At 36.2% G+C, this 23,177-nt stretch overlaps 5 protein-coding genes across 18 annotated transcripts in view; 2 read left to right on the plus strand and 3 right to left on the minus strand.

Moving 5' to 3' along the window:
- The window catches only part of Sls (sallimus), a 111,397-nt gene extending 106,015 nt beyond the window's left edge, over positions 1–5,382 (minus strand). For 8 of the 11 annotated variants that reach the window (XM_070672502.1, XM_070672501.1, XM_070672496.1 and 5 more), the window contains exons 1-5: positions 4,188–4,638; positions 3,904–4,076; positions 3,668–3,818; positions 3,346–3,568; positions 3,021–3,265 (exon numbers count right to left, since the gene is read on the minus strand). In XM_070672502.1, coding sequence (XP_070528603.1) covers positions 3,021–3,265; positions 3,346–3,568; positions 3,668–3,818; positions 3,904–4,076; positions 4,188–4,637 — 1,242 coding nt within the window. In that variant the 5' untranslated portion in view covers position 4,638. Of the gene's footprint in view, positions 1–642; positions 898–935; positions 992–2,115; positions 2,222–3,020; positions 3,266–3,345; positions 3,569–3,667; positions 3,819–3,903; positions 4,077–4,187; positions 4,639–5,286 lie in introns of those variants that run through there. The other 3 variants (XM_070672498.1, XM_070672500.1, XM_070672499.1) reach the window with 3 other exon arrangements.
- A 788-nt stretch (positions 5,383–6,170) lies between these two features.
- On the minus strand, positions 6,171–7,562 carry LOC139111922 (SEC14 domain and spectrin repeat-containing protein 1-like). Its single transcript, XM_070672550.1, has 3 exons — positions 7,336–7,562; positions 6,847–7,260; positions 6,171–6,748 (listed from the first exon to the last, which is right to left on the minus strand). Exons 1-3 carry the CDS (start codon positions 7,531–7,533, stop codon positions 6,443–6,445), a joined length of 918 nt encoding a protein of 305 aa, XP_070528651.1. The 5' UTR covers positions 7,534–7,562; the 3' UTR covers positions 6,171–6,442.
- LOC139111920 (SEC14 domain and spectrin repeat-containing protein 1-like) lies at positions 7,537–10,052 on the minus strand. The gene is made up of 6 exons (XM_070672547.1): positions 8,965–10,052; positions 8,684–8,876; positions 8,415–8,528; positions 8,153–8,321; positions 7,932–8,032; positions 7,537–7,850 (listed from the first exon to the last, which is right to left on the minus strand). The coding sequence occupies exons 1-6, from the start codon at positions 9,147–9,149 to the stop codon at positions 7,629–7,631; spliced, it is 984 nt and encodes a 327-aa protein (XP_070528648.1). The 5' UTR covers positions 9,150–10,052; the 3' UTR covers positions 7,537–7,628.
- Positions 10,053–10,588: 536 nt separating this feature from the next.
- LOC139111903 (muscle M-line assembly protein unc-89-like) lies at positions 10,589–16,724 on the plus strand. Of its 2 annotated transcripts, none has more exons than XM_070672512.1 (9): positions 10,589–10,988; positions 11,660–12,042; positions 12,129–12,351; positions 12,428–12,715; positions 12,814–12,941; positions 13,010–13,182; positions 13,270–13,651; positions 13,711–14,125; positions 14,214–16,724. In XM_070672512.1, the coding sequence occupies exons 1-9, from the start codon at positions 10,907–10,909 to the stop codon at positions 16,364–16,366; spliced, it is 4,227 nt and encodes a 1,408-aa protein (XP_070528613.1). In that variant the 5' UTR covers positions 10,589–10,906; the 3' UTR covers positions 16,367–16,724. The 2 variants fall into 2 exon arrangements, with proteins under 2 accessions (XP_070528613.1, XP_070528614.1); XM_070672513.1 differs by having other exon boundaries at positions 10,593–10,988; positions 13,729–14,125.
- Positions 16,725–16,910: 186 nt separating this feature from the next.
- LOC139111902 (titin) overlaps positions 16,911–23,177 on the plus strand; it is a 35,595-nt gene continuing 29,328 nt past the window's right edge. The window contains exons 1-9 of one of the 3 annotated variants that reach the window (XM_070672509.1): positions 16,911–17,077; positions 18,009–18,150; positions 20,497–20,797; positions 21,520–21,700; positions 21,778–22,028; positions 22,142–22,286; positions 22,368–22,580; positions 22,704–22,886; positions 22,979–23,176. In XM_070672509.1, coding sequence (XP_070528610.1) covers positions 17,065–17,077; positions 18,009–18,150; positions 20,497–20,797; positions 21,520–21,700; positions 21,778–22,028; positions 22,142–22,286; positions 22,368–22,580; positions 22,704–22,886; positions 22,979–23,176 — 1,627 coding nt within the window. In that variant the 5' untranslated portion in view covers positions 16,911–17,064. Of the gene's footprint in view, positions 17,078–18,008; positions 18,151–19,027; positions 19,816–20,496; positions 20,798–21,519; positions 21,701–21,777; positions 22,029–22,141; positions 22,287–22,367; positions 22,581–22,703; positions 22,887–22,978; position 23,177 lie in introns of those variants that run through there. The other 2 variants (XM_070672511.1, XM_070672510.1) reach the window with 2 other exon arrangements.

The raw sequence follows: 23,177 nt of genomic DNA on the forward strand, positions 1-23,177 counted from the left end.
TTTATCTTGCCTTTAAAAAAAATTGTGTAATATTAATATTATAATTAAATGTTTAATAATCACTTTTATTTTCTTTTTTTTTTTTTTTTTTTTTTTTTTGTGCGTCTTTTCTTAGAGAAATATTTAAAATAATAGAACTGTAAATTTGTTATTAGTAACGAAACGATTAAAGCACGTAATTCGATCTGATTGTGCGATTATGATTTGAAACATCTCAGAATCCAGCGTAACGTGTGTAAAAGATGGGTTTATCTGATCATGGTGGTGTGTAATGGGAGTTACTGTACCTAGCGGTTAAATTTATCCTTCGTGGAGTTTCGGGAGACTCGTTTTGCTCAACGGATACCTAAAACGCTTACGATTTCGAGAGGACTCGGAAATAGCTATAAATTTAAAGCAACCAAATTCCGAAAAATTTACACTACAGTGTTATATATGAAAACGCGACAGAAATTAAAGTATTTTGCTAGAAATTATTCGTACTAAATAATTTACATCTCGAATTGCTCCGTCTTTAAACGATCTTTTTTTTTTTTTTAACATTTTTATTGAGACAAAATTAATTAAACTAGCGTGTTGACTTCAACACGATCGCAAAATAAGAAAAATTATTTATTACTATGACACAATGGTATTTCTTACTTGAAGTAAAGCGATTACTACACGTGTTTCTCCGCTTTGCACAGCTATAGTACTTATAGTAGTAGTTGGTGAGATCATTTGTTGCGGCGTATCCTCGTTTCTTTGCACCATTATTCCTGAGCTCATCTCAACGGGTTCTTCGGGATGCACGTGTGCCTCCATCGAATCAGGACCATCCACCATCGTGGCTAATTTTATCTTTCGTGCCATAATCAAAACATTCAGATCTGCGTTAGTACAGACTCGACGTCTTTCAATTATACTCGCAATGTAAGTCGTGGTAAAATACTCACTGAATATTGATATGTATCTATATATTACGAACTGAGTAACGCAAGAGCTATAGCTGCTGAAAATTAAGAGAACGTTACGCGACGTAACACTAATATCATACATTTTGACCGGACAGTGATTTCAATGCCCGGTGCTAAATATATTACAATGACGTACGTCTATCTAAAACGCGACACAATAAACACCTAGCTCATCGATATTCTCGAGGGCTTAGCAAAAACGCGCACATGCCCCGGCAAATGTAGCTTTAATCGATGCAATTGTCTTCTCTGATTAACGTTGTTTTTGGCACGCCGCCGAAAGTGCTTTCGTTCCGTAAATGTACGATTGAAAATGATCGCGTCTCGTTGTAACTCAGCCGAATAACGTGGTCGCGAAACTTTCTTACGCGACTCGACGTTTTTGAAATTCTTTCGAATTTTACACCGCGACTTCTTAAAATAGAAAATGAAAGAAATCTCAGATTCAAAGTCGGAGCACTTTTCCTAGGCGAAGAACGAATTGTCGGAATTTATTAATTTATTTGAAGAATGTGCGCTCGCGTGATAAAACATTCGCTCTTCTTTTATGCAATATATTAATACTTCATGTAGATATCTTTATATGGTGACGTCACCAACGGAGACGAGCAAATGGTAGAATAAAACCGGACTGACTGGTAGCGTTCTTTCGACGACAAGTACATCATGGTGAAAATCATGTGTAACCAAAAATGATCCAATACAAGAGTCAATCGAAGTTGTAAAAAAAATGTTCTTTTTATTTCTTTATTATCTAAATAAATAATGATTTATGATTACGATTATGATTCCGTTTCAAGCTTACTCAATTACGAACATATAATAATGTCATTGACTTCTCACGTATTAAAAAAATTTTCAATTAAAAGATATAAGTGTCTGATAATTAGCGTAAATCTAAAGTACTTCGATATCCAATGCATAATTACGAGTAACACATTTTTATTCTCTTAAGCAGTTTAATTTATAAAAAAAAAGGAAAAAAGGAATCGAAAGAACTCTCGTTTTATTCCCTAGTTTTTTTTCTCTCAGCAAATTCCAAATTCACAATGTTTGATAATAACTTTTCGCGATTTTAACGCGATGGACGATATATTTTCTTCTTTTAAAATCGATTTTCTTGATGCACGGAATTATTACTTGGCATTATAACAATCACCTAAATTCGATTCGCGTTTAAGCAGCGTTAGCGGTAACAATGACGACAACAACGGCAGCAACACTTGCGTGACACATGTCACGAGTGTATCACGTCACCAACCGATCGGTTACAGTGACCAGCCGAACCAAGACTGAACCGGTATAGCTCGGCACGGCCTCCGGGGCCCTCCGGTTAGCCTCCGGCTGGCTACCTCCCGCTTACCTTCGTCGCGCTCGTCGAACACGATCCGCGGAGCAGGAATCTCGACGCAACGACGCGTCGCACAAAAGTGGAATTTTCGGTGGTAACAAAAAAAAAAAGTCATTGTGAATGTGACAAACGGTCACCTGATATATTTCAAACAGGTGCTCTGTTAAAAATTATCCATTTCTTTCAAACATTTTTTATTTATTTATATATATATATAAAATAAAACAAATGCATCATGCATAACATGTTAAAGATCCATACATTATTAAAGTTTTATTCGCAGTAAAGTTACAGATAGCTAAAGCATAACAAAGGTGCAGTTAGGAATTCTTAGTTCTTTTTTTTTTTTCACGTTCTGCCGATTCCATGGCTTGTGACATCCTCAACAAGAATTATATTTATAGATAACGTCTTTTCCTTTCTCTAATAAAAATCGTCTATATTGATAATATTCGCCTTTTATTAAACTCTTTATACAAAGATCGTCTTCATCAAAGCTGCAAATAATGTTTGGCTGAGTTAGAGTTAGATAAAAAAATTATTACATTTCATACAAGTAATTAAAGAACAAAATTATAGAACATTTATATAAATAAGAGTCATTTCAAACATATATTAAATAATTAGCATACGTTAAAATATAAAGACTCGAGCCAGTCAAATATTAATCAGCATTAATTTTGTTATGGCTTGCAACATCGGGTCCAACTCACCTTCCTGGCTCTTTCAAGAAAATCCTCGCCTTCCAAAGTATCATTCTTCTTTATCGATGACATTTCGATTCCACTATGCTCGTGTTGTAAAAAACTTTGCGAAGACAGCGGCGTATCTTCGTACTCTTTTACATTGGCGTTTGTGCTTTCATGCGGCGTTTCTCGGATTATATTCAGTTTCATTGCAACATTTTGGTCCAATTGTATCTTTTTCGGACTTTCGCTGTCGTAACTTTTCGATTCTTCTATTAAAGACAGAAGTAGCAATGATAAATTAATAAATATGTACAATGCATTAAAATACTAAATAAAATTAATAACTTACTAAACCGAGATAAATCGAGATGGTGAACGCCATTCGTTTTTTCACACGGTTCTTCTTCCAATACACCCTCTACATTTTGAATATCTGTCACGTCGATATGTTGCTGGTGTTCTTGTATAGTATTTGATTCAATTTTATAAGAAGCTACGTTCAAACGTATGTCGTGTGATACACGCAAGACAGTTGTTTCGGTGACTTCTTTTACAATTTTGTTTGCTTTTTTCTACGCAGAAATAAGAGTTACTTTTAATTAGTATTCGTACCAAATTTTTATCGTCTCTTTCGAGACAATTAATTTAATAACTAAATTTATATGGCATACGTTAATCATTTGGTCCATTGTTTCGATCTGTGTCGTCGGGCTTCCGCTAACAGTGGAAACATTTGGCGTTGCTACGGCAAGCTTTTGACTCTCGTAATTCGGAGTGGAAATAAGAATCGTATCTATTGGTTTAGGTTTCTCCACGGATTGCCTACGAATGTTGGTAATATTCCAAATTACTTTGAAAAAATTAATTTCCTTGCGGCGTATCGATAATAATTGATGAAAATTCGTACCAAGTGCTCGGACTCGTTATGGGTGCGACGAATGAATGATCTTCGCATTCCGGTGATGTTTCGAAAGACGCGCTTCTCGAACGATTGGGTGTTGAACATTCGGTCGCTGTTGTGTAACCCTCCACATTGCATTCTCCTATTGCACTCTCGTTACGAGAAATTTCGATCAATTCCTTTAACAAAAAAAAAAAAAATTAAATAAAAGTATTTCATTAAAGTATTTTTTTTTTTTTTTTAATGGAAGAATTGACGTAAATCGACAGTAAAATTAATGTTAATTATACCTTTGTATTAACGTCTTTACTCGATGTCTCGATGTCTTCCGCAGAATGTGGACGGATACTAGGCAACGTTTCGTCAAGTTTCTCCGCCGCGGAAGTTATGGACTTAATTACATCAGATTTTATTTTTGTGGTCACAGTTTCCGAAGCTATCGGATGCATTTGAGGAACTGTTGATATGGCTGAAGCTGCCGTACCAGACGTCGACGCGGTCGTGTTAGAAACCGTATGTACGGATGGGTTTAATGGCGATGTAGCGGATGTCGAGAGTAAGGACGAAGTAGAGGACGTTACAGCGGTAGGAATAGATATTGGTCGAGTTCTGGCTCCAGCTTCGCACAGTCTCGCGTCTAATTTTTCCGCGAGGCGCGTAACTTCTGCTAATTTCGCCGAGATAGCTTCGACAGCCGTCAGATTGTCGCCGGGAACGGAGGCATCCTCGGCTTCAGACATTCTAAAAAGAAAAAGCAAAGAAAAGAAAGAAAAAGAAGAGAACAAAATTGTCGGTCAATTAAATATTTCATAATTAGATGCCTTTACTCTAAGTTAAAGTTTGCACATATGCTTTGTATTAATTTTTCTTTTTTTTTTCTTCTCAATAATTTTCAACGATTAAAATATAATTTTAATTTAAAAAGCAATTATATTATTAATGTAAATTTAATTTGAAGTATGAAATTTTATTAGGTCAACGGTTTGTGTAATTAATAATAGACGGTATATTGACAGGACGCAGTATATCGACGTCGAACCGCGTGGTCTGCAAATTGGGACGAAGTTCTAATTTTGTAGCTCGCATTTGGTTTACGCCGGAGGCGCTATAACTGATTACTGTGTTAAACTCAAAGAATCTCGCGAGTGAATATCGAAAAAACTTTTTTAATATTCCGCAATTTAAAAGAAAGAAAAAATAATGTATTCCGTTTTTTATTACCACGGTGAACGTGCTAAATATAATCTTCATGATGCAATTCTTCATGACGCAAGTCAGTTCACCAAAATATTATCGAAACGAGATTCGCGTTACCAGTCGAGTTTTAAGTTACTACGTGATCGTGGAATAAAGCCAATGAATTGTGGAGCACGATACTTTATTACTTACGAATGTTGTAAACATATTTTTTTTTTCAAATATGTATTATTCAGTGTTAACAAAATTTGTAAAGATAATCTTATTGCATAGTACAGGTTAAAAGAAGATCGTCAAATAATATCTGAAAGGATTTTGAACACATTTCTTTGTCAGTTAACACACGCAATCTATGTACAATTCATACATTAGCGCAAATGCAAAGTTAATTTAAAAAAAAATGTAAAAGTAAGAAATAATTTATTCGTAAATTTAATCGCGAGAACATTTACGGATTTAGTTATCTTGGTACGACTTACATGCACCGTTCTTAGATTTTAGAAGCTATCTCGACGAGAGCCGGCCATAGACTGACATGCTGTCTCTGTTAAACATGCAAGCGTTCTAACAAGCATATTGCACCACACACTTACCAGTTATTATTTTTTTACTTACATATTTCCCTTTCCACGTTTGTTTTAGATTATAGAAATAGAAAAAGAAAAAAGAATCTTTTAATATTTTTTAGATTTACTTGATTATTTCTATTCTTTTATTAATTATGCTTTACTTTTTTTTGTATAATTACGTGAATAAAAATATTAATCTTTAAGACTCTTAAATTAATTAAAGAAGGAGTGGACTAATCATATAATTATGTTGATGCAATATTTTTTTTTATACTTACGGTAGATGATAAAGAGGTTCCTTCAATCGAGTCTTAAGAAGTCGACCCAATCTTACCATTCGACCCACTTCCAGTAGAAGTCTCTCTCGATTATCAAGGATATCTCTTATATTTTCTTTAACTCGTGCTTTCGCGAGCGAATCTTCATCTTGTGCAGAGTGATACAGAGTCGTTACCGTTTCCACCAAATTTTTCAATCCGGTACAATGCTTTAAATAAAATAATATTATACATAAACTATAGATAGTGCACGAAATAATTATCTTTATACATAATTCTTATTGAAATAAGAATATAAAAATAATAATTTTGTTTTCTCTTTTTTTTTTCTATTAAAATTAAATTAATTTTATCAATTTACACATTAGGTTGACGTTATTAATTTATATACGAACATCTTCGACATTTCTGTGAAAAACGGCGCATACGCGGAGTCTAATTAATTGTTCCTGACTAACGGATCGAAACTGTCGCCAAGCCTGTCGTAATTTCGAAAAAAGATTAGCGTTGCTCTCTAAGGAAATTCTGCAGGACAATCTCAATACACGTGCCCCGTTTATCAATTGGCCACCGTACTCGTAAGTCCCCTGTAAATATTAATCTCATTAGTTCACGTAAAGTAGAACAGTCGCGCACTGTTGTAACTAATTTGTAAATTAATTTCTGACAGTAATTATCCTTTACTTTTGCCGTTTTCTGGAAAGATTGGTGCTCTTCCTTTTGCAGCTGTATCTCTTTTACGTTACATCCGACTTCTATGTGGCTTCGAAGTAAAACATTTAATAAATCATTTAGCCACTTAACAGCCTAGAATGTGTAATTAATAAACGCATACGTTTAATTGTACGTATATATATTTTTTTAAACCTCAGTTAAATCGTTTTCGTAATTTAGTCCGCACTTACTTGTTCGGCATCGCTCTCGTACATGTATATCAAAGCTGTCTGTTTCAACGACAACTTTTGCAATTCCACGCTGTCGTTGAATATGTTCTTTCTCGCATTCGTTGCGTCTAATATATCTTTTACGTTAACGATGTCTTCATTATAATTTACATAAACTTCTCGGCCGAATGCATCCTTTACGGGCATGGAGAGAATGTCCGACAATTTTTCGCCTTCTTTCACGAGCTCGCGTTCTAAACTATCTAAAATATTATTCAAATATAAAACTATACGATTATTACGCCTTATGTTAGTCTTACCTAAAACGGTTTGATTCTTCTCCAAAGTGAAGAGCTTAAAGCTCGCTTGAGAGAAGTTGTAGTTCCTGCTGCCCATGATTAATTGCTCGAATACTTCACTCGTCTTATCGAAGTACTGCGAACAATGATAAACGTACAGGAGGTTTATTTTAATTAATGACAATTTGATCGATTAATATTTGACCGTTACCTCGGAAACTAGTCTGAAGAATCTTTGCGAAGTGATTAACACATTTCTACGTCGTTCGAGCCGAGAGGCGAAGCTACGACAAACAAAGTTCATGAAATCTCTTTGAGACTTTAAATCCTCCGGTAATCTATTTCTAGGTAGACTATCAATTTTATGAAGCAGCTCCGCGTATCGTCCGTAAGTCTCCTGTAAGCACATTAGAAACGAGTAATTAATTTTTCTTTTTTTCCTTTTTAATGCTGTCTTCTTAGCAAATTGTATAAAAAAAAAAAAAAGAAACTAGTGAGTGCAACTCATTTTTTTACCCGACATTCAAGCTCGATTTTTTCATGCTGCCTCCGTAGTTCCTCAGATGAAGAAACGTCGAAGCCAATTTGACAGCAAGAATTTAGCATTGTGTCCGCTGGACCTAAGATCCAATCGGTAACGCTCGATACGCCCTGTTCAAGATCTTCGATTACTCTGGCAGTATCTAGATTTCGTTCCATTTCTGTCCACGCGTTTTCAATATCCATCTATATCAATAGATAACGATGTATTAACAAATTAAATATAAAATAAATTTAAATGTGCAAATTTTAAAATCGTTTTAATACCTGCTTTAGTTCTATAGAATCCAGTAATTTATGAATCCCTTTAATGGTATCGAGAACATCTTTGGAGGACTCCCTACTCATAGAACTCACTAAATTCCTTCCTGAATGGACAAACTTAATTTAATTTTCTTTTCTGTTCCTCGTTTTGATTAAATAATATATAACTTTATATTTTAATTCGAGAGATTTCTGGAATTTTAAATAAAAATTAATATGCCGACCTGATTGAAGGGTGTGACGTGCTGTCGATAATAATTCTGTGCTCATCTCCCAATAAGATTTAACATCGTTCGATTGTATATGAATATTATTAATAGTGTTCAATCTTTGGTGCAAATTTGTCATTTTCGATACAACGTCTAGCGCGTCTCTTGAATAATTTTCTATTTTCTGCAAAATAATAAATGTCAGTTTATTAGATCAGTACGTTACTCACATTAAAAATTTAATGTCTCCACTTATAATTGAAAATGTTTAATTTACCATACGTTTCTTAATCCATTCGACGTGATTGTACGCCTTGTTACCTGCTAACTCGTACGGTAATTGAGAAAAATCCACGAAAACATGCAGCCTTGTTAGAGTAATATATATTGGCTAAAACAATTGAAATAAATAAAAGAAACTTTAATTAATATTGCGTTACTGTGTGAAAACGCGTACAAAATATCAAGCAACAATTACAACTGTTATATACAATTACAACTGTTTTTTTTTTTTTTTTTTTAATTCTTTTTTATTAATTTACTCACTTCGCCTTCTTTATGTGACTTGGTACAGCTATCGACACGTTTGTCCCAAAACCCATCAGGCCGTATCACGATTACAGAAATGATTTTAGATCCTATAAGATTCGTGGAAAGCCTGATGCAAGACCTAGTTACACGCCATGCACTGCAACGTGCGTCTACAACTAGAACTAAGCCGTTTTCCTTCGTCTCCTCACTGTACAACAAATATTTAAAATATTTAATAAATAATATTAATCTAATAATAATTAAAAATTAAATAAAATTTTGAATACACGTTGTACCTGAAAATTGATACAAAATATAAAATAAGAGACTCCAATTTTGATTTCGTCGTCGAATCAAACTCCGGTGGAACGTCAATCACTATTAAAGGTCGCCCATCGTGATCACGACCACCTGGGATATACGCCAGCTTTGATTCTAGATCCTCCAGAATATCTGCCGCCTTCAAATTGTTTGAAGGCATCTCTATAGCTGCTTGTCAAAAAAAAAATAATTGTCGCACAATCGTAAATAATTAAATTAAACAATTATAGTTTGTTACACCTAACGTTTCACGCCCTGGCATCGAATAATAATTATTCCGCTGCAATTCTATGATAGCACTCACCGGTCTAATACGATGATCTCCACGCTGAACCACATCGGAATTTTTCGAAAGCTTAAAAAGTTTTCAAATTATCACGGGATAATATTACGCGGGCACCGCGCACGGGAGAAATATTACATTTCGAACGCATCGCAGAAACGCGGAGTGTCAGCGAACAGCTGCTTCGACTTTGAACGTTACACCTGAATGTCCACGTGAGCGGCGAAGGTGATTTGGGTGCCTTAATGACTCGAATCCGTCGCGCGTGTCCCGTATCAGCGACAGGGTGAAAAATTCTCACATGGGTGCGGACCCGCGCGCGTTTATTTACGGGAAACGTCCACGAGTTCAGTGCACGATAGTTGCAGCGCGAAGCTGCAGCCGCGGTGGAGGCTGCAGGAAAACCGAAAGCCATCTCTGGTCCTTTCAGATACAACGGTACTTTGGCACCGATTAACCGTGTGTTCCCCTTCCTTTATACTTTTGCCTTCCCCCTACCGCCTCTCCCCCCCTCTTGTCTCTCTGGTACCGCATTTTTTCAACTCCTTATCTTCTTTGCGCAAAAAAATATGCAGAAATATTTTAAGCAAGAAGTAAGGAATATTATCAAAGTAACGTACGGGGATACGTACTCATATTGCATTGTGCGAATGAGCAATACAATTAATGCACGGCGTTAAAAGTCTTCTATTAAAGTTCCTTGAAAAATTTTCACGTTTATTATAAACGTTTTCAAAAACTGATAAAAAGATTTTAAATAATTTTACACGTTATTTATATTCTAGAATAAAATACGAGACTTATAATGTAAGGTAAAGAATAATCTCACTCGAAATTGCACAATTATTTAGACGTTTATTTATTAATTTAATACAATATGTGTGATAAATTTTAATTCACAATAAAAGAAAGATATCAATGCTTTTTCTTGTGTAAGCTCACGTACTTACATAATCCTAACGCGTATACATATAGCATTATGATATGACCTCGTTATAAAATGCGATGCAATCGTATGAGACAATTGATTTGATATATGTTACACGAAATAAGCTATATAAGCTTTTGAATACAAGGAATAAAAATAATTGTTTTATTCTATAATATTTTTTTTTATTAAACTTTCAACACGTAATTTTTTTTTATACATATAAATTGACCGATAAATATATATATATTTTTTTTTTTAATTATTATAGAGATATTGATTAAGATATACATAAAGTAGAAACGCCAGTGAAACAAAGATAGACGTCGAGAAAAGCTGAAGAGATTTGGCGTCGCTACAGTCGTGGACCACGGGGAAGTTCGCCAGTGCATCATCGAGCCTCGCGCTATATCAAGCATCTTACCGTCTTTCTCTCTCTCCTCTTAGCCATCTCTTCTTTTCTTCTTCCGTCTCTCTTTCTCTTCGGCCGTTTCTCTTTATCTCTCTTCGTCTCTCCTACTCCTCTTTCACCCAAGTTAGGCATCATCAAAAATCATTTTGCTCTTCGATCACTCTTCGGACAGCGCTGTAAATGTAATACTTTTGATGTTTTGGTTATCAGAAAGTTGGCCAGAAAAGGAGTCACCGGATCAGTGAATCATTAAACTAGCCTTGATGAAAAGAAGAAAGAAGAGGAAGCACGATAATGGGCAACGCCACTTCGAAAGATTATTCGAGGAGCATCCCCGTTGGTGCCAGCTCGAAAAAGACGTACTGGGGTGGTCCAGGTAAATTCCAAACACGTTTTATAATTTTTAACAATTTCTTTAAGTACTTTTGAAACGTAGAAACTGCTGGGGTGATATGAATTATAACTTATTAATTTTTTAAAAAATTGTAACTTATATATTAAATAATGGTAAAAATATTAACAATAAATATATTGACAAATACAAATTTAATATTTAAAAGATTTAAAAAAGAAAATTATTATTAATCCACGTTGAATTAGACAGTTTCGACAGCGGGATACCATCTAAAATTAGATCTTTGCTAACTCTAACGCGAAAGAGATTTAAATTATTCCTTGATTTATTACTATCGTCCATTAATTACGTCCTGCGATATTATACGACGTTCGTTTTTAATCTAATACACTGTTAACAAGTAATATGCAAAATTATATCTCAAATCACTCAATTAGTGGGATGGTGCGCCGGTTCAGTACTCTACTGCACTGCCAAACGCGACGTATTTTATTTTGGGAACGGTACTTACGTACCAATGTTGAAAATCATCTGACTATACACACACCATTCTGGCTCTAGCAAGAATATGTTACTTGCCATTAATATTGCACTACTTATTTCCATCTGCCTCTCAATCTGAAGAAACGTTAACAAATGCATGAATTTTAACGGAGTAATATAATTAGAAATTTCTTTTCTTTTTGGTACAGGTCTTCCAGCTCCACCGGGCAGGCCGATTTTAATATCGGGAACGAATGAAACGCAGCCAGATGTTGTGGCAATACGATGGGAGAGATCACCGAGTAACGGTGGATCGGCGATTGTTGGATATTTAGTTGAGCATCGACGACTAGGCTCTCCTCACTGGGTACGAAGCACCTCCGGTCTCTGCGCCTTTCCAGAACTAACTTTAAGCGGTCTCGAGCCGGGATGGCGTTACCAATTTCGAGTCAGAGCGCAAAACGCAATCGGGCTTTCGCAGCCAAGCGAGGTTTCCGAACCACTCACAGTTACCTTGCAAAAAGCCGTCATCGCTTGCGCTCCTCATTTCGACTTGGAGCTTAAAGACACGATTGCACTTGAGAACGAACAGGTACGCAAACATTTTCCGCTAAATTGTCGTATGTATAATTTAAATGTAATTGTATTTTATTATTTTTTTTATTTTTTCCACAATAGGCCGAATTCACCGTACAATTTTCTGGCACGCCGTTGCCAAAAATTTCGTGGTTCAAAGATGACTTCGAAATTTTCAGTAGCAGGCGCACTAAAATTATCACAGACAATGGAAAAAGCATTCTTTTGATTCATCAAACTGCGCTTAATGATGAGGGTGAGATCAAATGCACCGCTACCAATCGTGCAGGTCACATTGCCACCAGAGCCAAATTAATTCTCGAAGGTTAATAAGTTGTTAACAAAAAATATATAAGAATGATTCTTTGGAAAATGTAACGTTGAATTGCTTGGATGTTTAGCGCCTCCACGAATACGATTGCCGCGTCAATACGAGGACGGTTTACTTTTCGAGAAAGACGAGACCATTAGACTGAAGGTATCTCTAGCAGGTAAACCGACGCCCGTCGTCACCTGGTACCACGACGGAGAGCTGATATCCAAAGATGCTAGACACGTATTTGAAGCAATGGACGGCGAATCGATTCTGAAAATATTAGACGCCAAACGAAGCGATCGAGGAGAATACACTGTTAAAGTTGCAAATAAATTGGGCGAGGATACTGCATCTTTTTTGGTTACGGTGACAGGTAATAAATGCGTTAACTTGGATATTCTATTTAAATGAGCATAATTTTAGATGACGAATTTGATAATTTATCATTTGAATTATTAATTCTGTTAACAGATCGACCCGCTGCACCAGGCAAAATATCTGTTGAAATGACGTTAGGTAGATCGGTAACATTATCGTGGAAAGAACCAGAAGATGATGGTGGATGTAAAATTGGAACGTACATTGTCGAATATTACAGAGTATGTAATTGGAACTCTATTATTTTCATTTGTGTAAATTTTCAGAAATTTGGTAACAATTGTTTTAGATTGGGTGGGAAGTGTGGCTTAAAGCAACCACGAGTAGACGCACCTCCGCAACATTAACAGAATTAATCGAAGGTTCTGAATACAAATTTCGCGTGAAAGGTGAAAATCCTTATGGGGTAAGCGATCCTAGCGAAGAAAGCGACATTATCTTTATTCCAGACACTAAACGAAGGTAATTTGCGATTATTTGTATTATTAATAAATATGTAAATTTGATACGCATTCGTTGATACGACAATGAATAAATTTTACATTACAGAATTGTGACACCGTCTTTAAATGAAAAGTCACAGAGCCATCGGGAGATTAGCAGATCCCGAGGCGATAAACGGGAAGTGAGTTTTACTATGCCAGCGCAAAGAACTAGAAGTTTAACAAGAGAGGAAGGTAAAACGCGAGACGAGGAAAATAATAGTCGATTTGGGTACGACGAACGATCGGCTTCGATACAACGGCTTGCTATGCCAATTCCTACTTTAGACAGACCATCTAGAGCAGACAGTAGAGTAACATTTGCATTGGATAATTTGACAAATGAACAACCTCCGATTCCGCCGGCCAGATCAAGAGATCATTCTACGAAGCAACAAACTGGAAATTATAGAAATGAATTAAATATTGCAACAAATATAGGAGACACGGTAAGAAGTAATTATAAAAATAATATAACCGAACTTTATATTAATTTCTTTAAACGTAGCAAGATATTGTTATAAAGGAAGGAAAAGCAACGACATCGAAAACGGCAATCATGCCGGCTTCTACTTCAGTTGTTGAAGACAATCCTGTGTCACGCTCTGTAGCAAAAGAAAGGAGTCCTTCTCCGTTCTGCATGCCGAGGATTCAACAGCAAAAAGAAAATAATTATACCACAGCGAGTTACGGTTTTTTACTACCTTCAAATTCAATTCTAAAGAAGCAGACTGCTGCTGTAAACGAATTTGTATTGCTTCCGCCGGATAGTTCGCAGCAAAGAATATTGCAAGAAGATGATGAAAATGTATTACACGGCAGCTCGGAATTTATGCTAATTTTGTATCCCGAAGATGAAACACGAGAGGACGATACAATTGACGAAGAAAATCCTGCTGAATTTGATGCTAAAAGCGGCATAAGTAAAAATACACATTGCTTTACTAAAATATTTTTTTTTAAGTGAGAACTCTTTTTGTGTATTAATTAGTTCCGTAATTATTGTTTTAGGTAGCAAACAAAATGTCATCGAATTAATGGAAGACGAAAGCGATCTTATACCACCGCCAATGTCGTTGTCTCTTCCGGAATTATTTAGCACGCAGCATCAAGTGGTAGAAATAATGCGAGAAGCGGTTAGTTCCACCGAGCTTCTTCACGAACGAGCTATGGAACGTTTCTATCGTGCAGTCGCAGCCGAAGAAGCGTCTGAAGTTGCCAAGCAAAAGATGCAACTTGAGAAACAAACCAAATTAGCGAAATTAGATGTTGAATCCGCTCAAAAATCATCGCTTCGAAGACGTCTGTCTAATTCCGGTATTACTACACAAAATTTAATCGCTTCCTGGCAAGCCAAAAAGAATCGTCGAAGATCGAGCGAAGGCCAAGCAGACACAGGTTTAAAAACGTTAAAACTTCTTTCGCCGGCCTTGTTACTGGATGTTGAAGCCAGATCAGATCCAAATCTTCCTTCTGAAATAGTAATGACAAGTCCTTGGGAAAGCGATAACAAAGTTGAATCTTTAGAACGTTTACGTAAGTGGCACGAAACTAATGTCCCATTACTGGAAGAAGTGCAACAGGAAAGATTGATTCAAACAAATGATAAAGAGAAAGCAATGATTCTGCCGTCTGTCACTGTGAATAAATTTGAAAGTCAATTGTCTGAAATAAAAATGGACGAGGCAGAAGAGGAAAGGAATTATAGCGTCGAAACTTCCGAAGAATCGTCAGAGGAGATCAGTAGCGCAGATAGCGAAGATTTAAAATTATTAAAATCAAGAATTCTAGCAAGGCAAATTATTGACGAAGAAGATACTTATCATCCTAGAGGAAGACCAATCCCACACGTCGAACCAAAACTACCACAGTTTCCGGATAATAAATCATCGATTTTTGAGGTTTCGTCTTCTCCAGCTGTCAGAACAGCTACTCCAGTCTCGCCCAATAATACAATGCTTAAGTCAATTTTAAAAAAGCCGAAAGAAGAATTAGTTTCTCAAAATAATTTTGATAAGTCGACTCCACCAGAGAAACCAATCAGAAAAACGCTCCCTCAGTCGTATCAACCGGAAGGTATTGAGAAAATAAGTACAGATACGAACGACAGAATTTCGAATCTCCCTAGCATGTCCGAAGCTTTAAAGACTTCTACGATGTCACAATCGGATACGGACAGTATTATATCTGCAGCAGAAGTCGCGAAAAATCGAAGAATGCAATCGAAACGACGATCCATGACGCCCGAAGAAGAGGCAGCCGAAATAGAAGCTAGAATGGCTGTTGTAAATCAATATACTGAGATAGTTCGAGAGCACGCAAGTCATTCGCGACATGGCAGCGCAGCGAGCTCTCGAAGATCCTCCATTTCCGAGGACCAAGATCAAAAGCAGCGGTTGCAGGAGAAACTTGTGTCGAAGTTGACAGATAAGCAAGAACAAAATGAGATGTTAAAGCTGCAAGTTAGAAATACGAATAAAGTCGACAAACAAAAGAAAAATAATGAAATGTCCAGTTTACGGAAAGAAGCCGTCGATTCCAGAGATACCACTCCAGCGAGAGACACAATGATTGTGAAGGATAAACGCGGAAGTAGACCAAGCTCCAGGGACCAAACTCCAGTCGCGAAAAGAAATGAAAAATTAGGTGGTACTTCTTCGAGATCATCCTCAAAGACACGAAATCGTACACCTTCTCAGGAAAGAAATAATCAGCTTCTAACGAAAAATGATTTGAACGAGCAGAAACCTCATAAATCTAGAGTGCCTTCTAGACCTTCCTCACGATCAAGATCAAGTTCTAGAGAAAGATTTGGTCCGGCAATGCCAGTAAAATCAAAAGTTGAGAAATTGCAGAAAGCCCTCGAGAGTAGTCAATATCGAACGAAAAGAAAGGAAACTGAAACAACCAAAGAGAATGTCAGAAAAAGCTCTTCTGATCGAACAAATGGAAAACAGTTAGATTTAGAAGCTAAAAAAACGGTCAGATCGACAGTGAGCTATATAACCGATCTGGCGTTGTTAATAGCCGCTATGTATATTTATTTCTTTAAAAAAGAAACCTTAGCGGTACCATTTATCGTGCTTCTCTTATATCGAAAAGTGCAGGAAGAAATACATGGATGGATACCACGTCGTTGGAGGCGATCTACCAAAAAACATTAATCGACATAACTAAATAGCCATGTATATTTAGTTTCAAACCATTTGTAATATTCTCCATATGAAATTTACTTAAGAATCTCGGAAACACACATATATGTGCTTATCAAATTACAATATACATGATTATATATTCCATTTTACGTTGCATTATCATGTAATATATATTATGATTATATATGTACGTATTCTGTGAAAAACAATTGTTTATTAATTGTTTGCTACCTATTTAGATGTAGAAGCGACTCAGTGGCTACATATATTGTTTGCACAAAATCTCTATATCTTATTCAAAAATTAATTAACTTCTCAAAACGTATGTATAAAAAAATCTATAACGAGAAAACAACGGGGAAAAAAAAAAAAAAAGCTGCGCACGTTAGTAGCCAGTTTTATCGGCGAAAGAGAGGTAGCGTGAAAAGAGGGCTACGTAGATCCTCGAACGGCGCATGTGCTTCTTTCGTTAAAACGACGAAACCGAAAGCGCGACGTTGAGACGATTTTAGAACGGAGCAGGGCCTCCTACCGTCAGACATCGTAGCAGAAAGTGTATTAATATAGGGTCAAGACAGAAACAAGTTGGTGGCGGTGGTGGCGGAAGACGGTGCAGATCTTTTCGAGTAATACACGCGCGTATGCAACCGACCCTTCGCAAGTAATGTCAATGCACGGAAAGAACGTTCTACGTAACACCTAACGAGATGACCTTAACAGGTAAGATGCCCGATTGAGTTGTAACGCGTTTGCCGGTATAATCATTGTAGCCGGCAATAACGAGCCAGGGCGATATCTTGCTCGATGCACCGGTCCATCGACAGTATGACGAAAAGTGCTGGGTTTTTATATTCTTTATGTGTTTTATAAATGCTTACGACAAAAAAATGATTGTGTGTGTGTGTGTTGGTGGCTTATAAATTGTAACTATGTAAATGTAAAAATATCTATGTAAATTATCGCAAAGAAAAGAGATAAGAAGATACGAATCTTTCTCGAAAAAAGGCAATTAGCTAAAAAAAAAAATTATTTATTTTAAAAGTAATCAGACATAATTATTATGCATATCATTAATTAGAAAAAAAGCAACAGTATTTGCTACTTTGATGTATGAAATATCATGACGTTTTACGACTGATACGAGGCACATGATTGCGAGTGGCTATTTAAATATTAAAGATACAAATTTATAATTAATATTTTTATAAAATAAATTTAACATTAAACTCGACAAGAGCTGCCTGCCAAATTTCCGGTTGGGTAAATATGAAAATTTTTATTTATGTTAATGGTGCAATCTGAACGTGCGTAGATGCATCTAATTGAAGTACAGAGCGCAGCTCATGTCGTAAGATGTTATTATCTTAAATAACTTTGGTTTATCAAGTTTTTTGCTACACAGTCATTTATATTTATACTGTTATTTTATATTTATAACATACTGTTGCTATTCTTGTAGCCATTTTGCAAAACACGTGAATCTTGAAATAGTAAGTGCCTTTTGAACAGAAAGTTGTTATCCCGTCATTAAACATAAAAAGAAAACTTTGTTAAGAGATCTTAAAATTAAAAATTATAATTAATTCTTTTTTTTTTTAATCCCAAAACAGTGAAGCATGATTAATTTACTATGTAATATGAATATGTGCAGATTATACGCTGAAAAATAAAGGACCACCAGAATGGATCGAAGAGGATCAGATTGTGTCGGTTCACGGGCATGTGGACGAGGATATCATTATCGAACTGAAATTGGCTCTACCCGAAAATTACGACGACTTACGTTTCGAACTGTAAGTAGAAGAAAAAAAAAAAAGAACTGATAGCTTTGTATATTCTTCGGTTACGCAAAATTTGCAATTTTCAAACAATACATTCATTCCATTATCGCGTTATTGTTCATTCTCATACATCGGCCTTAATATTATATAGAACCTTGGGATGTGCCAAGGATCAAACGCGAGTTATTTTGAGCTGTCGCGCACTTAATTTCAGAGAACCGAATTACTTGCCGCAGGTAGCTTCGCTCAATATTCCTGCATGGGATTATCGCATCGCCAGGAACGTGATTTCCTGTCCGCAAACTGATAATATTATTATCATTATCAACCGCGGTCAATTAAATTTAGCCGCGTTGAGCAAAAATGCAGATTACAATTTGTTCTATTTCTGTATCACGTTATTCCTTATTTTAACGAATAAGCCGGAGATATTGAAAGTAAGCTAGTTCAAAAATATATCTGCTACTTGCGCAACAATTCTGACTTACGTCGTAAATATTAAACGAATTAAAAATGAATAAAAGTCACGTACTCGGAATATTTCTTAGCTCGGAGTATTTTTATTGTGACGAAACTATGCGGGCGCGATATCACGAAGGTGGAACGAAAGAATTTATTAATATTGCCTTTGCCTTACGTATATTTCTCCTCGCGCAAACGAATATTACTCTGTGCAAGCTAATTTCGACCGCGCTCGAAATTTTCAAGAAAAGATAAAAGAGGCTCGCGTCCGGTCTAGCTATTTCACGGTTGGCTCTCGCTAGATTCTAACAAGCAAGAGATAGTCCATTCCTTAGAGTTCCTCGAAACTATCTCAACGAGATACGTTGGTGGAGGTGGAAAATTGGGAGGAAACAGTTTGACGTTGGCGCTTCGCTATCAGTCTGACGGCGAGAGAGCGTCGCGACGACCGGCGATTTTCCCGAAAAAAAAAAAGATAAAAAATAAAAAAAAAAGGGGGCTTTTAAATTACTCGACTTGAGTGCATCGGTACGCGCTTTTAATTCGCTGAAAGAAACGTTAAGAAGATAATTGTGTACTTGATTAAATTTGCAAAAGAATTCGATTGTCTGTCGCAGAATCCATGGCTGTAAACTTCAAAATAAAGTTAACGACATGAGAGAATGGAGGAAAATAAAAATGCAGATGTACATTGTCGGAAGACTAGTGACCGCTGTTATCTTAGCGCAGTTTAAAATTAAAATTAAATTAATACGCTGTGGTACCTTTTCTCGAAGCATATGTCCGATACCTCAATGAATTCGCAGAGCGCCATCACGCTGTCAGAGTTCGATCGACCAATGTGTATCCTGCTAATTTTATCATTCACGCGGTGCTCGCGGTGTCATGAACGAAGATTACACAGCGACAAAACAACTCGTCGAGAACCGAATTACATGGCAAATTATCATTAATATCCTCGGAACGTTCGTAGACGTACGAAAAGTATAAAATGGCATTGGATAACTTTTAAAGATAAACCTCACGTCAAATTGAAATTATGTGCGTTTTATATAAGTATGTGGGCAACTTATAGCAGTTATCTCATCGGTAGTGCGTTTTCGACATAAAGAAATTTCCCTCTCCATTTCGGTTCGTCATGGGAAGTGATTGCTGTAAATGTTCTAAGAATAAAAAAAATATTACTGGGTCCTCCTCTGATGGATCGGAATACCGGTAGGCAATTTTTAATAATTCCTTATTTAGTATCGATATTTATTTAAGTGTTTCTTCCGTAAAATTACGCATACAATTAATATATAAAATTATACTACGGAGCGATAGTCGTCAGCAATTCTTATGTCAGACTCACGCAGTTGCGTCAAGCTGCGTGATGGATACGTTAATGCGCGATATTTTTAGTAAAAGCCTACGGTTTCTAAAAATTATTTATCAAGCAACGCGAACGATGATACTTATATCTACGTGAAAAAAAAAAAAAACAAAGACAAAAAAATATTTTAACGATCGCGCTGATTAGATATCGACGGTTCTTCTTTCGGTTCTATCTGAGCTCGTCACGTTGCAAAAAAGGTGACAAAAATAGGGCAGTAGAGCAATGCCAAGACTCTAGATCGTTCTGTTGACCGAAATATGCCGGGCCAATGTGTGTAATATATTTTTACGTAGGCATAAGTGCAAAAACACTCATATGGAAAGTGACAAAGTAATCGGCAATTTTTGGCAAGTAAAAGCCAACAGATTAGGCTATTTCTTTTCGGTTGTTTCTCATTTGTAATTTATTTATTCGCACGTGTGCGCACCATTTTTCTACGTTTCTTCCCCTTTTTGATAAAATATAAATTAATTATCTGCTTTTGATAAAATAGAAAATTATCTATCTCATTAATTTTGCAGAATACGAGACGGATTGCCAATTTCCTCGGACCGTTACCAGTTATCAATGCGAGAGAACATCGTTCAACTGGCTTTGAAACAATCACGGAAAAACGACACGGGCCTCTATTCCCTCGTAGCAACGAGGCTTGGACAGGAAAGCGATAAAGGGGCTTTAAAGAAAATTCATTTAACCATCAGCGAAGCAAGTTACGAAGAAAGTGATCCTCCTGTCTTTTTGAGAAGACTGAGCGATCTTGCGGTAAAGGTTGGCACTCGAACCAGATTTCTCGTAGAAATACGAAGTTCAACTACTTTGAAGGTATAATTCATTATGCAATAATGTCTTTAGCGAGAAATACTAATGGAGAACAATTTATTTAATTAACACAGTAATTGTATGAGAAAGGAACGTGCCTTAAAACATGCTTTGGAAACACATTAATGTGTTTATAACTTAACACTGAAGACGTTCAACTTTAACATCTAAGCGAATAATATATAGCTTTACTATCGCGATCAACCCGGAAGGTAGACCCTGACGGTAGTGATTTATTGTCAAACATTTCTCTTCTATCTGTCTTGGTACCAGATACAAAACGGGAAAGACTGAGACTGGTACCGGGAGGTCCATGACCTGAAACTTGACGAGAGACGATGAAGAGTATAGGAAGCTGGTTGCGCGTTCTTGTGCGTCGTATTAATACTATTATTACGCATGCCCGCATACTATGCCAGGAGATATATATCCAGCATTTCTTCGCACGTCTCTTCCGCCATGCGCAAAATAGCCTAATGCGTTATTAGCGTTACAGCAAATCATGCATAATGCATAGTCTTATTTAATATTACTAGTAAAGCTTTAATTTTATAAAGATTTACTAATTTAATAAACGGTAACAGAACGTCACACCAATTTTTTACAGATAGGACTTGAATAAATAAAAAAAAACCTTGAATTAAAAAATAATATTAAAAGATTAGTTAAGCAATAGTAAAATTTTTTGTTTTAACAGTTGAATTACATTCGCAAACTAATTTCAGGTAATTTGGTACAAAGACGACGAGCCTATTTATGATGGACCCAGGTTCTCTCTCGTTCACGAAGGAAATTTTCATTGTGTTGACGTTGCTCCAGTCACGGTCGAGGATCAAGGATGTTGGACCTGCATGGCAGAGAATCATGGTGGAAGATCCTCGTGTACATCTACTCTCACTGTCATTGGTAATTATTTATTACATTTAATAAATGGTTTCAACATTATTTCGCTCTAACTTAATTCCAAATTATGAATTCCGTAGTTCCCAAGGCTTACAAGAAACCAGAATTTGTTGAAGAACTTCGCGCGCTGCTCACCGAGACGGGTACCGTGTCGCTAGAATGCAAAGTAATCGGTGTGCCTACACCAGTATTAAGATGGTTTAAAGACAACAAAGAAATCAAAGCTGGCGACGTTTTTGCTTTGACTGCTAATCCCGACGATCCAACATCTCTCGGCGTTTACATCTGCGAGGCGGTAAATTGCATGGGAACGGCTAACTCCTCTTCAAAAGTAAGAACTACCTTCATTGTTACGGATAGCGCAATAATAATGACGACTTATTCTATATTTTACGACATCAATTTTATTGAACACAACGTAAATGCGTTGTTTATTCATACCAGGTTCATGTAGTTGGAAGAGGAAGCCGAGAAGGCTCGCTGAAACCTGCAGATACTTTGACGCCATTTGGACCAGTTCCGATATTTAAACAGTTACTTCAAGACGAATGCTGTCGAATCGGAGACACCATTGTTTTGTCTTGTCGCGGTAAAATAATTAATATAATATAATAATTCTTTTTCCTTTTTATTAACATTTGTATTATGTATAGACAATTTTTATTAACAGTTCAAGTACCTCCATGGCCGAAAGCAATCGCCTGGTATAATAAAGAAGGTCGTATTGAGCCTAATGAAAAGTATCACATAATGGAAGATGGCATCGGAGGATATTCAATCGAAATAAAACAAGTGGAAGCGATGGACGAGGGTGAATGGAAATGTGTTGCTACAAGCGAAGACAATATGAAGCAATTCACCAGCTGCTATGTAGCGATGTCTAGTATGTATTGTCGCAATAATAAACGTAGAATTAACTTATAACAAAATTTTTGTTATAATTATAATCGGAACTACTTTAGAATAAAAATACTATTAACGTTTAATTTTTTTTTTTTTTTTCAAGTTCCAAGGAACTATAGGAAACCGCGCTTTATGGAAAATCTGAAAGCAGTTTTAACGGAAGAAGGCCTTGTCTCGTTCGAATGTAAAGTCGTGGGCTTTCCAACGCCATTATTAAGATGGTTTAAAGACGGTCAAGAACTTAAACCAGGAGACGTTTATCAATTAACCGGAACTAATTCATTAGGTACGCGTCTATTAAAATAATTTTTCTCTCTTTCTTTTTCTCTCTCTCTTTTATCTCTCTATTAAAATATAAATTTATTTTAAAATATTTAGGTTCTTATTGCTGCATCGCAAGAAACTGCATGGGCGAAGCTAGGAGTACAGCTGAATTAACCATTGAAGACATACAAAATCAATTAAACGAAGAAGAACGTTTCCAGCTTTTAAGCACCAATCAACCTCCAAAGTTCATAAAAGGTCTCAGAAGTTGTGAGGCAAGAATAAATGAAGATTTTCGCTTTACAGTACAAGG

Source organism: Cardiocondyla obscurior, linkage group LG26, assembly GCF_019399895.1.
Source record: "Cardiocondyla obscurior isolate alpha-2009 linkage group LG26, Cobs3.1, whole genome shotgun sequence".
Classification (NCBI taxonomy): Eukaryota; Metazoa; Arthropoda; class Insecta; order Hymenoptera; family Formicidae; genus Cardiocondyla; species Cardiocondyla obscurior.

Coding starts and splice junctions, on each gene's coding strand:
- LOC139111920 (XM_070672547.1), bottom strand. CDS start 9,149: ATGCCTTCAAACAATTTGAAGGCGGCAGATATTCTGGAGGATCTAGAA. Junction 8,877..8,964: donor TATTTTGTATCAATTTTCAG/GTACAACGTGTA, acceptor TTTGTTGTACAG/TGAGGAGACGAAGGAAAACG. Junction 8,322..8,414: donor AATGGATTAAGAAACGTATG/GTAAATTAAACA, acceptor ATTATTTTGCAG/AAAATAGAAAATTATTCAAG.
- LOC139111922 (XM_070672550.1), bottom strand. CDS start 7,533: ATGTGCTTACAGGAGACTTACGGACGATACGCGGAGCTGCTTCATAAA. Junction 7,261..7,335: donor TCTTCAGACTAGTTTCCGAG/GTAACGGTCAAA, acceptor CATTGTTCGCAG/TACTTCGATAAGACGAGTGA. Junction 6,749..6,846: donor ACGAGAGCGATGCCGAACAA/GTAAGTGCGGAC, acceptor TACACATTCTAG/GCTGTTAAGTGGCTAAATGA.
- LOC139111903 (XM_070672512.1), top strand. CDS start 10,907: ATGGGCAACGCCACTTCGAAAGATTATTCGAGGAGCATCCCCGTTGGT. Junction 13,652..13,710: donor CAACAAATATAGGAGACACG/GTAAGAAGTAAT, acceptor CTTTAAACGTAG/CAAGATATTGTTATAAAGGA. Junction 14,126..14,213: donor TGATGCTAAAAGCGGCATAA/GTAAAAATACAC, acceptor TTATTGTTTTAG/GTAGCAAACAAAATGTCATC.